The sequence below is a fragment of the Gadus chalcogrammus genome, chromosome 5 (genome assembly GCF_026213295.1).
Source record: "Gadus chalcogrammus isolate NIFS_2021 chromosome 5, NIFS_Gcha_1.0, whole genome shotgun sequence".
NCBI classification, from domain to species: Eukaryota; Metazoa; Chordata; class Actinopteri; order Gadiformes; family Gadidae; genus Gadus; species Gadus chalcogrammus.
Genome location: NC_079416.1, coordinates 11,106,595 through 11,120,561, shown reverse-complemented (window position 1 = coordinate 11,120,561; position 13,967 = coordinate 11,106,595). Strand labels below are relative to the sequence as shown.

The following is a 13,967-nucleotide window of genomic DNA, read 5'->3' as shown; positions in this document are numbered from 1 at the left end:
GGGGCACTTGTACAGACTTCCTGAGTGTAGAGCCTTGAGTGGGAGAAGCGGCTGTAGACTTGATCGAGAAAGAAATGACCTCACGCTAACTTCAGTAGAACCGCAGCTTTGTGTATTCTTGATGAATACGGCTGAAATTAAGTTTTCCCTATCCATGGACAAAAAAATTTGCGGACGTATATGTGGTGCTGGCGTGTATACATGATACAAGGCATGGAATATAAATAATACATCCAGATGCCAGCCAGCCTACTGAAATTTTCCCAAATTGCGGCAGGCAGCAAATCCTCAACACAGCCAGACGGTTCCCCCTACATATGGTTTTCTGATGCGTGCAGCCTTACACTCCGCATCCAAACCACTTAGACTACTGCAGACACGTAACGCACAAATCCCCGCACGGCAACACAATCGAGAACAGACACGGCGTCAAACGTGCAATCACTGTGGATAATTGTTTCGAAAGACTGTTCATTGGTCAATACGCCACATAAATACGCTCCGAGGGGGCGAGGAATCCAGCAGGCCTTGAATGGAGTGCAGCTATTTACGAACCGCGTCTCGTGCCAGGCGGCCATTAAAGCACACCGCTAGGGTTTCGCTGAGGGAGACCCGGTATGGCTGGGGTCTCGTAGGTCAGGCCTGTTAATGAGTTGTGGGCCGCCGGGCCTCTGGCCAGCAGCAGACGGCCAATTCTAGGTTGCTCTAAGGCAAACAAACCGAGGCCCCGTTCAACCAAACACATTGTTCTGGGGTCGGACCAGAGGAGCTCAGCAACCGAATCACTGGGGCAATATTTGCGCCGCCCGATACAGAAATCAAACCTCGAGGTTTACAATGCTTCGCTTTGTGGGATGGTTGTTTTGGAGATTGCCATTTGTGTTGGACGAGCTGTACGCGAGTACGATTGAGTAACGCGTGGCGGTGACAGCGGGCCATACGGGAAGAAATCCCAAGCGAGCGTATTCTGCGCCCCCCGGCTATACGTACGACGGGCTCTTCATGAGCAGGAGGTCATTGTGGCCACGTGTCTTGTAGCCTTACCTGAGGCGAAAACTGGTCAGGTAGAGACGCCGGGGCGACATACTCTGGCTCTCCTTCAAGCCACGAGATCTTCAGGGGGTTTTCGTTCAGGCCCCTCTCGTTCTTCAGCGCCAGCTCCTAAAAAGAAAAGTAATATAATTAAATACGACCACAAATAAAATAACCACAATTAAAATCAAAAAATGACATTTTTCCATGTGGTTGTTTGAAAAACTATTGTTGCCCTCCCCCGACCATGTCTTTGGTTACATAAAGCATGTACAAATAATAAGAATGCACGAATGGGGTGTTGAACTCATACTACCTCCCCCCCCCCCCCCCCTCCCGCATCCTTCCTCCCTCCTCCAGCCTGCCCCCACCCCACTCCCCCCCCCCCCCCCAACACAGCTCTGGTTCCCCCCCGATTTGCGCCGCTGGAGACCACAGGCACTGGATCGGGATCGGCTCGGAATGGCAGACGTGTTTTCTACAAGGGAACCACATGACGCGGTGGGGAGAAGAACCACAACTCAAACAGCAAACAATCACAACAATGGGCCCCCGAGAAGCCAGACAGATCAATGAGGCGGCTGGGGCTCTTCCTGCCTTCCCTTCTGCTGGTTCCTATCAGCGCGCCGAGATCCCTTCAGGAGAGGGATCCGCAACGGCTCTGCCTTACTTTGGTTTGGTAGACTGGTCCTCGGGGAAGGAAGGGGGGGGGGGGGCTCAGTCTCTACAGGCTGCACAGCATCTACCCTTCAAGTGCTAATCAAACTCAGGGGATGGCCGTTCTCCACGTCAGCGCCCGGCGCGGGGTAAACAAATGCGGGTCTATGCAAATGTAGTGCGTCGCGTTCGGCGAAGAAGATTGATATTACAGGGTAAACAGAACGCAGAGGGAATGACTGAAGGGGGAAAGAGTTAGGTACTTACAGCTGCTCGGACAGTTGCAAATTCAACCACAGCACTTCCTTTCTTCTTGCTTGACACGAGCACATTCAAAACATCCCCGTACTGGAGGTAAGGGAGGGACAGAACATTTAAATTAGGGTTTTGTATTTCAGCACAAACCGTGACCTTGGGAAATGCAAAACAAATGGCGGGCAAGAAGAGCAACGTCGAACACAAGTAGGGTGCAAAATAAAATGGAAAAGGCAGGGTACAATGCTTCAGGTGAACAAAACAAGCATTCTAATGGGACACCGTGTGTGGAATATAGGGCAAATAAAATTGCAAATAGAAGTAACATATACAAGATGAAGGCCCCTGAAAGGTCTCGAGAAATGGACGAGTCGGGGGAGTTAAAGTAGTTAAAGCTGGACGGGCTCAGGTGGGTCTGGGTGGTGGAGGAAACCATCAATAAAGCAGAGGAGGTGCAGAAGCTAAGCCAAGGTCACCCAGTAATGACCTCAGAGTCTGAGGGAGACGGAGAGCTTAGGGGAGTGAGTGAGTAGGGGAGTGAGTGAGTGGGGGAGTGAGTGAGTAGGGGAGTGAGTGAGTAGGGGAGTGAGTGAGTAGGGGAGTGAGTGAGTAGGGGATTGAGTGAATAGGGGAGTGAGTGAGTGAGTAGGGGAGTGAGTGAGTAGGGGATTGAGTGAGTAGGGGAGTGAGTGAGGGCATGGAGGCTAAAGCGTGGGGGAGGGCAGTTCAAAATGTATTCCCGCTCATAAGTCAAAGTTAAAGCAAATCATCTTTGGAGACTATGCTGTAGTTCCTCGGCCTCTGTAGTCGTGGGCCCCTATGTCGCCTCAAATTCGGACACTAGGTAGTTAAGCCGTTGCCTTGGCCCGTGGTGTTGTTTTCAAAAGCAATGAGAAGAGAAGGGGCGGCCTTGGAGAATCACTTTTCTGGGAAATCAAGCATTCTGGGACAGATCAGGAATGCTAATGGAAGGAAAGGACACTATGAGTGGGCCAACACAGACAAAAGGAGTCTCCAATGGGACGCAGTTTCATATCATTTAAATACCCTGTCTTCTCATCCCTCGGGAGGAAGCGGACGAGAAGCCAAGGTATATAAATGCACAAATGAACACACACCTACACACGTTTCCCACGCCGCGGTGACTATTCTCCACCCACCATCACGCCATTTCATGGAACTTGTGAAACCGCATTCAGGGGGGTTTTGGTGGAAATTTCACACCGTTCATTTTGGATGCGTTATGCAACCGTGCAACACTTTTTATTCTCATAGTGGTCACTGCTCTTCCTGCCTTAAATACACCGACGCACCTGAGACGGACACAGACCGGTGGAAAGCCGCCTTCGATGCGCTCCGCGTTAATCAATGAGAACGTCCACCCCGCGGGTAGGAGCTGAGCGCATGGCGAAGCAGGGTGCGCTTCTTCCCCGGCGTGGGCTCAATCTATTCGTGCTCCGCTGGCGTTTAGGACGCGTTGGTTTAACTATGCCTTCAGACGCAAGAGCGCTCTGCTTCAGTCTGCGCTCTACCCCGGAGCTGTTCCGTGTTTAGGCCTTTATAATCACTGCCCTTCTTTGACGGGGTGTAATTCAAATATATGCAAAGGAGCAATATGTTTTGGTTTTTTCCCCGGAGACTTGCCCTATACTCGTCCGAGGCCGTACCTTATGCCACACCGCCCCGGAGAAGAGCCCCCTGAGGTGTGAGACAGGGGAGGGTGCTTGTTGGTTGCATGTGTAGAGCTCATTTCATAGAAGCTCCCTTGGTACCGCTAAACCTGCCCAGTAACGGGGGCACTTACAATGGCGTGCGCGGCTTTTTAAAGGGCACTGCAACATTGCCCTGAGCACTTTCACTGCAACAAAACTTAATGGGCCTTGTTTAAGGGTGGGGTGAAGGGGGGATAAAAACCCATCGAGTGTGCTGATGTCATGCAGGCGAACGTGGAGGAAGTTTTTGGTAGTAGGTAGAGTTTGTTCCTCCACGCCAGGCCGGGATGGAGAAAAACGCATATCACTCTTGCCGACTGCGTTCAATAGAATAGCGAAAGAAATGATGAATCCTCACCTTGTGCAGCAGTCTGGAAAGGTCTTCCTGAGAGTAGCCTCCGTTAGTGTCATCATCTTTCTTGCACTTCCACTTCAACTGAGGAGATGGGAGGAGAGATTAAACTGGTGCCAAGTAGGGGCGAGGTTCTTTTGGGAATCTCACGACTAGTTACCACTCGATTCTATCTAATTTCTCGATTGAAAACAGTTCCTGATTCAATATCTATTGTCGATAAAGAACTAATGCTAGTACATGCTAGCATCAGGATTTACTCTAGTCTGCTAGAAAGGTGGGCTGGCAAAGTATGGCATGAAAGTATTTGTTTATGAGATTGTCATTCATATATTTTAAAATTTTAATTATAAAACGGATGCAATCGTGTAAACATACAAAGTCGAACCTAAGACAAAGGAAAAGAAAAGGTTTGGAGTTGTGAATTGAATCAAAGAAATAATAATCACGATTCTCAAGTGAGTCTACTTTTTCTTAGGCTAACATGGTTATTTTCCATGCAACAACCAACAAAGTGACCGTCTAATGAAGACTAGATCATCTGCTTGGTTTATGTTTTGTTAAAGCATATCTCTATCAGAAATCACTAAATAAACATGTTTCAACGGCCTTTCCTAGATGATTGTAAACTTTGGAACCCATACACCTTTCAGGCATCTTTCTCAATGTTTTCTCTCCACAATAAAAAGTAACCGGGTCAAGCCCTTATCACATTAACTGTCAGCAGCAGCATTATAAATGGCAGGGGCCAAGAACTCGTTTAGCTGCAGCATTCTGCTCAGTGTCAAAGTAACAGGAACACTGGGAAATGCCCTGCTGTCAACATGGACTATTTTACCACCGGTTTGCCAAACATGCTCGGTTTTCTTTCCGAGATCCTCCAGTTACCCGATGATAACCTTTCCCATAACTCTTCCAGCAGGGTGCTAAAGGCTGCCAGCCCTGTCAAACTTTAATCTAAACCCTAACTTTGCTCAAGATTTGCTAAAAGATTTCCTCTCACTACAAGTGCAAATTTTGTGGATGAGGTGCAATGAACAGCTGGCTTCAAAATATTTGATACATAAAGGGCTGAATATCCCAATTAAAAGTGATTTGAAGGATGAGGTATTCGTGAATAAAAGCCTCACATGAAAATCATCGTCTGATTGTTCTACTTGACCGCAATCTTTGTATTTTACTGATGTCAAAATTGAACCTCTAAAAGGCAACAGCAGATCAACATGGACCCCCAGTCGCGAGGGTTCACTGCCGAGCTAGACTGCTATAAAATCTGAGAAGCAGATTACATATGTAAACAGATTAGCTAGCATCCCACCGTGGTTTAATATTTTGTGCTGGGTGGATTCCAGGAAGTAATATAGTCAGCCCTCTCTTTGCGTAGTTACGAGCCCCTTGACAACGACAGGCCTACCCCGGAGGAAAGGGTGTAGGACCTGCCTCCTTGCTCCGCGGTGAAACAACGTATGTGGTCTCCGGAATAAAAAGCATTACTAAACGCCCGAAGCCGCAGTGCAAAATCCCCTCTTTTACAAGATATCTAAAAGAAGAGCTTATTTTTCATGAGAAGCGCCACCTTAGCCTGCTAAACACCAACATGCACCCACGCACACAAACAGAGTATTCTCTTCTCCCCTCCCTCTGCTTGTCTTAGAATATGAGGTGCATACCCTGACCCCCTGCCCCCAGTCATAGCCCTGCTCCTTAAGCTCATCCTAGAAAACACTTACTTTCAATTTGGGGGTCACGTTGCTCTTGGAACATCTCCCCAGCCCCGAGTCTGGGAGAAAGAGCACACACCAAAAAGAGGGGCGGTTGGGGTTGGAGGGGGGGGGGGGGGGGGGTTAGTCTTAGGGGGGAATAGGGGAAAGACAAAGAGAGATTTGTTCAAGCAACAAATGCCGCACTTGTTCCCACATGTGGTGGGAGATGGGTTGTTTTGTCACAGCGGTTCTCGTTGGGGATGGTGCCCTTGTATCAGTCGTAACACGCCCGGACAACCGTGCTAACGTGGAAATGCATTGGCAGAAGGTTCTGCCCTCAGACTGCTTGGTCGCCGAGTGTCGACCTCGCTGAAAGGCACCGGAGAATTGGCTTCAGAAGGAGGGGGGGGGGGGGGGGGGGGGGGAGCGGAAATGGAATCTTTATTTTTTCCCTGAAAACGTAATACCATCTGAATGTGTAACATAATTTTTAGTTACCCTGATTGAAAATCTGATATAGCCCTATAATGTAATAACAGTAATGTAATATGACATTTTTAGGTGGGTCATTTATTTTCAAGTAGAGAAGGGCTGAAATGGAGTGATGAAGATAGATGCTGTTTAGTCCCTGTTAAATTACAGTTTAATGTCATTAACTTACATTATTGACGGATGTCTTCCACTGATAAACGTCAGTTTAATGTAATTTACTGTTAAATAAATGATTAATGTCTTCCACTGATAAATTACAAATGGCTATCCCTGATAAAGGAAAACAGAGTCTGACCATGAGCTGAAAGGACCAGAAGACACAATGACCTTGCATGGTTTCATCTGTGACACCAAAAATGCTGGGATGCAAGCCCATATACTTCCCGCCAAACCAAATACATGTGCAGATTAAAAATTTGAATCCAAGTTGTAGGAGCATGTGTGGATAATGGCTGGTTTAAGGAGCCTCACCTGGCCCGAGTCAGACTGAAAGGACGCTTGGGCCGGATGATGCTGCACAACCTCCACATTAAGTAATCAATGTGTAACAGGTTGAACCAGACATCATCACACAAACTCAGGAAGATGGCAACATGAAGCACTGGCCCATGTATCATAATCGACAGACCTAAGATCACCTAGGTGGCGTGCAGCATGCCCATTGTTCCAAACATCTACAGGCGACCCTACAGCTGAACACTAGTAGCCAGCAGACTGCTGTGGGGCAGTGATAAGACGGGGCTAAACCAGATGAAAGCAGGCCTAACTGGATTGGACATGGCCCGTCGGACCGTTAATCCCTGCAGTTCGCGGTAATGGAGCCTACCTGGGTGTGTGTAACCGGCTCCTCTATGCTCCTGCTCCTCCCTCTCCCGCTGGATCTGCTCCCGGATCAGTCGCTGTTCCTCCTGAAGCTGCCTGGAGCCTTCCTCTCTCAGACGGGCGATCTGATGGGACACACGGACACAAAAACGTCTCACACACGCACTCGCACACTTATTATGTTGTGAAAAGCTATTTATTTTGCATAGGACAGTGCCCCGCGGACTCTGATGATGCTCCGACTACACAACCCTCCAACTCAAACTGCTTATCTGTTCCTGGGGCAGCGTTTCTACACCGGCTACACTGTCGGATGAGCATGGGTTTGAGTGGTGGTGCTCAACTAACCCTTGGCAACAACACCTCGTAAAAACAGTGTAAAGCAGCACAGTGCCACCTACTGGTTATCCCATCATTCCTCAGTGATTCCTTAATGCACATGGCCCCATAATTAAAGGCAATAAAGCCTGTAGAGCTGCCAGGACTCACCTCTGGGTGCTGCACGCAATGCTTTATATATATTTATTTGTCCATCGCTGCCTGAACAAAGCACATCAAGTCACGCAACAGCACCTAATAGGCTCTGGTCATTATGACGGGGCCGATATAAAGAATTTAATAAAACAGTCCAGGAATGGGCCTTTGTTCCCTGCCCAAGTTCGTGCTGGAGTCAATTTGACCGGAGCATTTGACAAATAGTGTAACAGACGCACCTGGGTGTGCTTTATTATATCTTGGAGTGCGGCGGGGCTACCTTCCTCCCCGGCCACATGTCCTGTATTACGCGGATGTGATCGTTCTTCTCCAGACCACGACGGACCCTAATGAGATCCTGATACGACGACGTCACGTACCTCCTCTTCCAGGGATCTCGTGTTCCCCGCTTCCTCCTGGGTCTGGGTCTCGGCCTGACCCTCCCTGGCCTCCAAGTCTGCGTCAGCCACACGCGCACACATCAGTCATATTGCTTCAGTGGTGTTCCAGAGAGCGTTAGCTTCAGGTGTCCTTATGTGTGGTGGGTGGTGCAGGACAGCAGAGCGGTGGGCTGTTAGTGTTGTAGTGTTTCTATGGGTTTGCAGGTATTGGTTCATTGACTTGGCCCTTCCAAAATATAGGAATAAAGTTCTGTTTCCCATGTGTGACGGTGCGGGTTGGAACCATTTTCACGCTGCATGCTGGTAGCCTTTCAAAATCTCAAATGAATATTCATCATTAAAGACATCTACTTGGCGTACAATCTATTTATCTGATGACACATGTTGGCCAGTTATTCATTTATGACTATTTTGGTGAAAGTTACTGATAACTCACCAAACTTGAATTTCTTCCTCTTGCCATCTAGTTTTCTGGTCCGCTCCGCTGCTTGTATCTTGGCCGCGCAGATCTTATCATAGGCCGCCTGGAAGGACAACGCAAACCCATCGGGGATGAACACGTCCTGACGTCAGACTTACAGCTACATATATGTGTATCGACAGGCTCTTCTCCGTGACGTCACCGCACTTACCCTGGCCGCCGCGTCGGTCAGCACCTCGAGAGCCTGGGAGAGCTGGTGGAAGAGGTCAGCTAAAAAGAGATTCAATTGAAAGAAAATCGATGAATCAACCAAGCAATGACTATCCCCCCAAAAACACATTTGTGTCTTATTAGTTTATTGAAGTGAGCTCAGGGGCATACAGGCTTTTATTACATGGAGAGGAAAATGGCACTTCAGGGAGACATCGTCAGCGATAATGAACACACGAAGCGGTTGACGACTGAGTGCTCCGCTGAAAAAAGGAGTCTTGTCAGTTTGATACCCAGCCTGAGGCACTGCAGGCCACACAGGCCCAGAGCCCTGTGCACAAGCAGGGGAACGTCAAGGAGAGGCGGGGGGGGGGGGGATGTGACCGGAACTGAGAAGGAGCATGGGCTTGCGTCACGGTACCCTTTCCGTGCCAGAGCTGCCTTTCAGGTGTGCTATAAACACGAGACATTTCCTGCGTTTAAAAAAGAAAAAAGGTGCCTGGAGTCTGGGGAAAAGGAGTTTCCTCCAATGACACGGCTCTGCCTTTCCCACACAAACCCAGGGCCTCTCCCCATCTATCTCCCATTAGAGTGCCCCGAGGGCCTACTGCTGCAATCACTCCCAACCATGCAGGGCTCTGTTCCTACACACGCACACACACACACACACACACACACACACTCAGGATGAGACAGGCCCCCCCTCCTGCCACCATGTTACTGCACGATGCTTGCAGGGCTTAATCACTCACTTATGGGAGGGAGGCCTAACGAACAGATACTGTTTCTCCCAGCGGAGGCCGGCCGGGCACACAAACAGGAGGCTCTGGAGACCGGCTGCCAGCGGAGGGGGTCCGGTTACTTACACACATATTATGGGCTGGAACGCGATCCAACCGGGGGTGATTTGCCGTGCCCACTGGGTAGCTCCCACTGTCACAACATGTACGGTACGAGTGGGCCGGGGGGGGGGGGGGGGGTGCAGAACACACGGCGAGGGAGGGGGTGTGTTGTGGTGCGTGAGGAGGTTGGGAACCATAACCCCAGACTAACCTCTGGTTTGCATATAATAACACCCCATACAACCGCCACATTATGGCACTACACGAGCAGGAGCTCACACACACACACACACCATCACGCAACGGACTCAAAGTCCCAAAGCCTGCCCGGCTCTCGTGCAAGTCTGGGTATTTTAGAGTTCTAGTGAGGCCCTCCAAAACCACTTCTTTACAATTTCTGGGAAACAAACCTCCTGCTTTTCTATTATTCCCCTCAACCCCGACAACCATTATCCCCCCCCCCCCCCCCCCTGTCCCCCCATCCCCCCAATCATTTCCTCGTTTTTTTTTTTTACATAATCAGGAATTGTCTGAGCCATCCAGCAACCGCAAAGACCTCAGTTAAAAACATGCCTCACGACCAGCCTTTTGTCCAAGGTACCCGCCCTCCCCCCAACAAAGAAAGAACCTTCTAGTCCTTTTCCCAAGATGCGTCATTTAAACGTCCCTGTATAATTGTTGACATGCTGGCTGGCAACAGAGAGCTTCGGGGGAGACTCCCAGAGCTAGAGGAGGGAAGGTATGGAGTCGGGACGGCCGGCCGGTGTCCGTTCTGATCTCGCTTGGCTAGGGAGATGTTGGTGCTCGGAGATGTTAAAGGTGATATCATACCACCAGGTGTGAGTGTGGTTAGCCATTATAAGACGTTTTGATAATCTGCCTGACATCACAAGTGGGCTTGTCCACCTAGATGTATGACGGATAGATGAGCAACATTAGCTGCATTACACTGGGTAGGCTGGCAGACTGATCTATCCAGCACACATCTAGGTGGACATGCCCACTAGTGATGTCAGAAGAGGCAAACAGCTTGTTGCCGCTAATCACACTCACACCTGGTGGCATAATATGGCACCAGGTGTAAAGAGAGACATGGGATGAGCAGAGCAAATTCGGAGTCTAATTTGCTCCGCTCAGTAATTGATTTGTCAAGTGCTGCTAGTGATGGATAAAAGGGGGGGGGGATGTAGGCCTAAATGCAGCCATGTCAACGTATGTGGGTGTGTGAAGGGTTTGAAACAAAAATCATTCTTTATCATACAAAGCACATTAAAAACTGATAACGTTGGGTTTAATGGGTGTGCGATAGAGCTCTTATTTAGTTTTTGGCAACAAGTGGTTGAGGACAGACACTGGCCTTCCATCGTCCCTCTCCCTTGAAGATCGTCCTTTACGGCAGGCAGCAAGGTTATGAAAGCAGACATTGTGAATACATGTTGTGAGGACCACTTCCATCGCTAAATTTACCTGCTTTCGGGTTGTCCGGGTTCTTGTCGGGATGGCATGTCAGCGCTTTCTGTCGATATGCTTTCTTTATCTGTCAGACAGAAGAACACAGCAGCAGTCAGTTAGTGCGGAGGCAGGAAACGCTGACTGACAGTCCAGACACAGGTGTCAGTCTCCCAGGGCTGGAGCCTTAGAAATCCCTGGCCTCAAGCCCTGATTATTCTTCATCATGCTGTCCTTGGCCGAGAAAATAATAATGTCAAATTGATGGACCCATAAGAGAAATGTGCAACAACAAAAAATATGAAAACTGTGAAAAAAGGTTTGATATGCAAGAACCGAAGGCAAAATGTGGTGTTCATTTAGCGGTGGCGTTGAATTGAATCGACACCTGAGCCGTCGTGCCCTGGTTTGCGTCTCCTGGACACGTTGCTAATGGAGCCTAACCACTCTGGCGAAGCGTCTTGCACAATCACAAAGCCACAGACATCTCCACAAGATTTATAGGGCCACTTTGGGCCGGCGTGCTAGATTGTACCTCGAGTATGCAGCAACAAGAAAAACTATTATTCAGTCCTAATTCCAATTTAGGAAAAACCAAAATAGCCCCAACCCCGAAGGTTATAATAACACACATTTAAACGCTCCGCCACTGTCCGTCACACGTCTGGAAGGTGGCCATTCATATCTTAGGCTTTGGGCCAAAACCCTTTTTTGCGGGGGGAGGAACACTGGCACACCACGTTGGAATTGGAGAACATTTTTGGACCATTGTAATGTCATGCAAAGTTTGAGTCAGAGCTGATTATGCTGATTCTACCCTCTTTTTTCACGGTGTGAAATGTTCACCATTCTTGGGTTCAGAGAACAGTTAATGACAAGGTGGTTTTCATTAGATATCTTCTCCTCTTAAGGAGAAAGAACATGCACGTAGAAGCCCAGGATGGGGGGGGGGGGGGGCTCTGCTCCGCACAAATCGGGTACACCGACCCATGTGCACACACACACACACACACACTACACACAGATGGCCTTTACACTCTCACGCACACTTACCACATCCCTGGCTGGCCGCGCCAGCGTTCTGCATGCTTCCACAAACCCCCAGCCCCTCACTACTCACGCGTCCCCCCCAGCCCAGGAGGCCCCCCCTGATGTACCCCCCTCAGCTCAGCATAAATCAATCAATCTCCCGCCAGTAAATACTTGGGCCCCCGCTCCTCTGCTGATATATATGGGAAACATTTGCTTCAAATGCTATAGTCCTGGGGATAAGACAGAGTGCGCAGTGTGTCTTTTTGTGTAGATTTTTGTGTGTATCCCTGTGAGAGAGATTCAATCTCTGCAGTGCATTCCAAAAGACAAGGAGACGGAGCGTGGTAGCGTGTCTAAGACGGTCAGCCACGCCAATACATCTCCAGACAATGTCTAGGTGCTCTCCATTGTCTAATGTCCACTGTGTATGTGAATGCTTTGATCATAATGTGATAGCCCAAGCCCAGCTTCTTCTCTTGTTTAACTTAGATGAAGTCTTACACAAGCTGCTCATAAACACACACACATATGCATACATAGACAACATATACGTATACACACATATATATATATATATATATATATATATATATAAATTAATAATGGAGATGGATGGTGCCATTTAATATCCAACAGTCCTGCTGATTGCTTCACTGTGTGCTGAAATACTGGGTATTACAGCTGAATTTATACAATTAAATAAAAAGAAATATACTGGCCATTCAGTTCGGCAATTTGTTTAATTCGATAATAGGGACATTTTAGCTCAATTGATATTTTAGCACAAGCCAACAATTCTTTCAGGACATATATGACACCTTCTCTATTTTAGCCCCTATGTCTGTCTCCTCATCTATATCTCGGTACCGCGGCTCTGGTCTTCAGACAGCTAGCCAATCATGTTTCAAGCCTGTGTTCCTCGACAGCTTTGAGTGACGCAAAGGTACTGCTGGCCAGTTGGAGAAGACCTTACATCACGCCGTTCAGCCCTCCCTTAATCTGCCCGATGCCATCCATCTGTCTGCGCTGCACATGGCGGTGTCAACAAAAGCCCTGGCATCAGACCCGTTCCTGCCGGAGCCGCCACACCAAAGCATACCTTTGATTGACACCGATTGGCCGTGGACGGGGTAGGTTGAAACAAAATACTACAGTTCTTCTTTTGCGGCCCTCGTCTTTTTTCTTAACCGTCTGTCTACGACTAGTAATAGCGAAATAAGTACCGCTGCTACAGTGTAGTTTACTTTAACAAGACATGATAGCTCCCATCAACACCGCGCCACGCAGGCTCCCTATTGATGCTGGAACTCTCTGGGTCTACCAAAGTGTCCCAGGCGGGCTGGTTTTGTTCATGGGGTTAGTGGATAATGGGAGCTCTCAGATCAAATGGCCTCTCCCTACAGGCCACCCGATCACGGCCAATAATAACCGTGGCACTTATCTTCGTTTAGCCCACCCTGACCCTCTCCGATTGCCTCTTGAATCAATTATCAGAGTACCCTTTTGAAGACATGACCATCAGCGCTAAACTAAACCCCAGCCGGCCCCGGCCAACGAGGCCAACCTTATGACAAGAGGAAATCTCGCCCCCGCTCTGACTTGAAAGAGGAGGAGCCGAGAAATCAAGGAGATAATTACTGCGGCCAAAACGTGGAGCAGACCAAACAGTAGCCTAATGGTGCCCGCTGAGAGCAGGCCCTCCCCACGCCGCCCCACTGCCTCCTCGGCGAGGCCGCAGTGGTAGCGGCGTGCCCACATGTTGTCTGCATTACGCCAGCCCTTGGTGCCTATTACAGCGGACAAACTGGGCCCGGTGTAGCAGAGGCTTGGCCCCGCCAGCTAGCCCCCTCCTCTCCCCACCCTGTGTGGCTGATTAGCTGCCAGCCCGGCCATGGGCCCATCCTTACTTATTATAGTCTTCAGCTTTTTTACATGGCATTATCAGCTTGAGGAAAAACAAAACCATGCACAACAGGGTAGGGCTGGGGTAGAGCCAGCAGGGAGGGAGGACAAGACAGAGGAAGGGCAAGGGTGAGGACGTTATCGGGTGTGACACTGATCATCACATATTCTAGTCATTGAGGTTCAAACGCTACAAGAATGAATGGTAGTG

The 13,967-nt window shown here is 49.0% G+C and overlaps 1 protein-coding gene across 1 annotated transcript in view; it reads right to left on the bottom strand.

Moving 5' to 3' along the window:
* The window catches only part of dnajc17 (DnaJ (Hsp40) homolog, subfamily C, member 17), a 34,435-nt gene that overhangs the window by 18,155 nt on the left and 2,313 nt on the right, over positions 1-13,967 (bottom strand). Inside the window, exons 2-10 of the mRNA XM_056590365.1 lie at positions 10,841-10,910; positions 8,533-8,591; positions 8,337-8,424; positions 7,880-7,956; positions 7,030-7,150; positions 5,739-5,788; positions 4,015-4,092; positions 1,957-2,037; positions 1,045-1,161 (exon numbers count right to left, since the gene is read on the bottom strand). Coding sequence (XP_056446340.1) covers positions 1,045-1,161; positions 1,957-2,037; positions 4,015-4,092; positions 5,739-5,788; positions 7,030-7,150; positions 7,880-7,956; positions 8,337-8,424; positions 8,533-8,591; positions 10,841-10,910 — 741 coding nt within the window. The remainder of the gene's footprint in view (positions 1-1,044; positions 1,162-1,956; positions 2,038-4,014; positions 4,093-5,738; positions 5,789-7,029; positions 7,151-7,879; positions 7,957-8,336; positions 8,425-8,532; positions 8,592-10,840; positions 10,911-13,967) is intronic.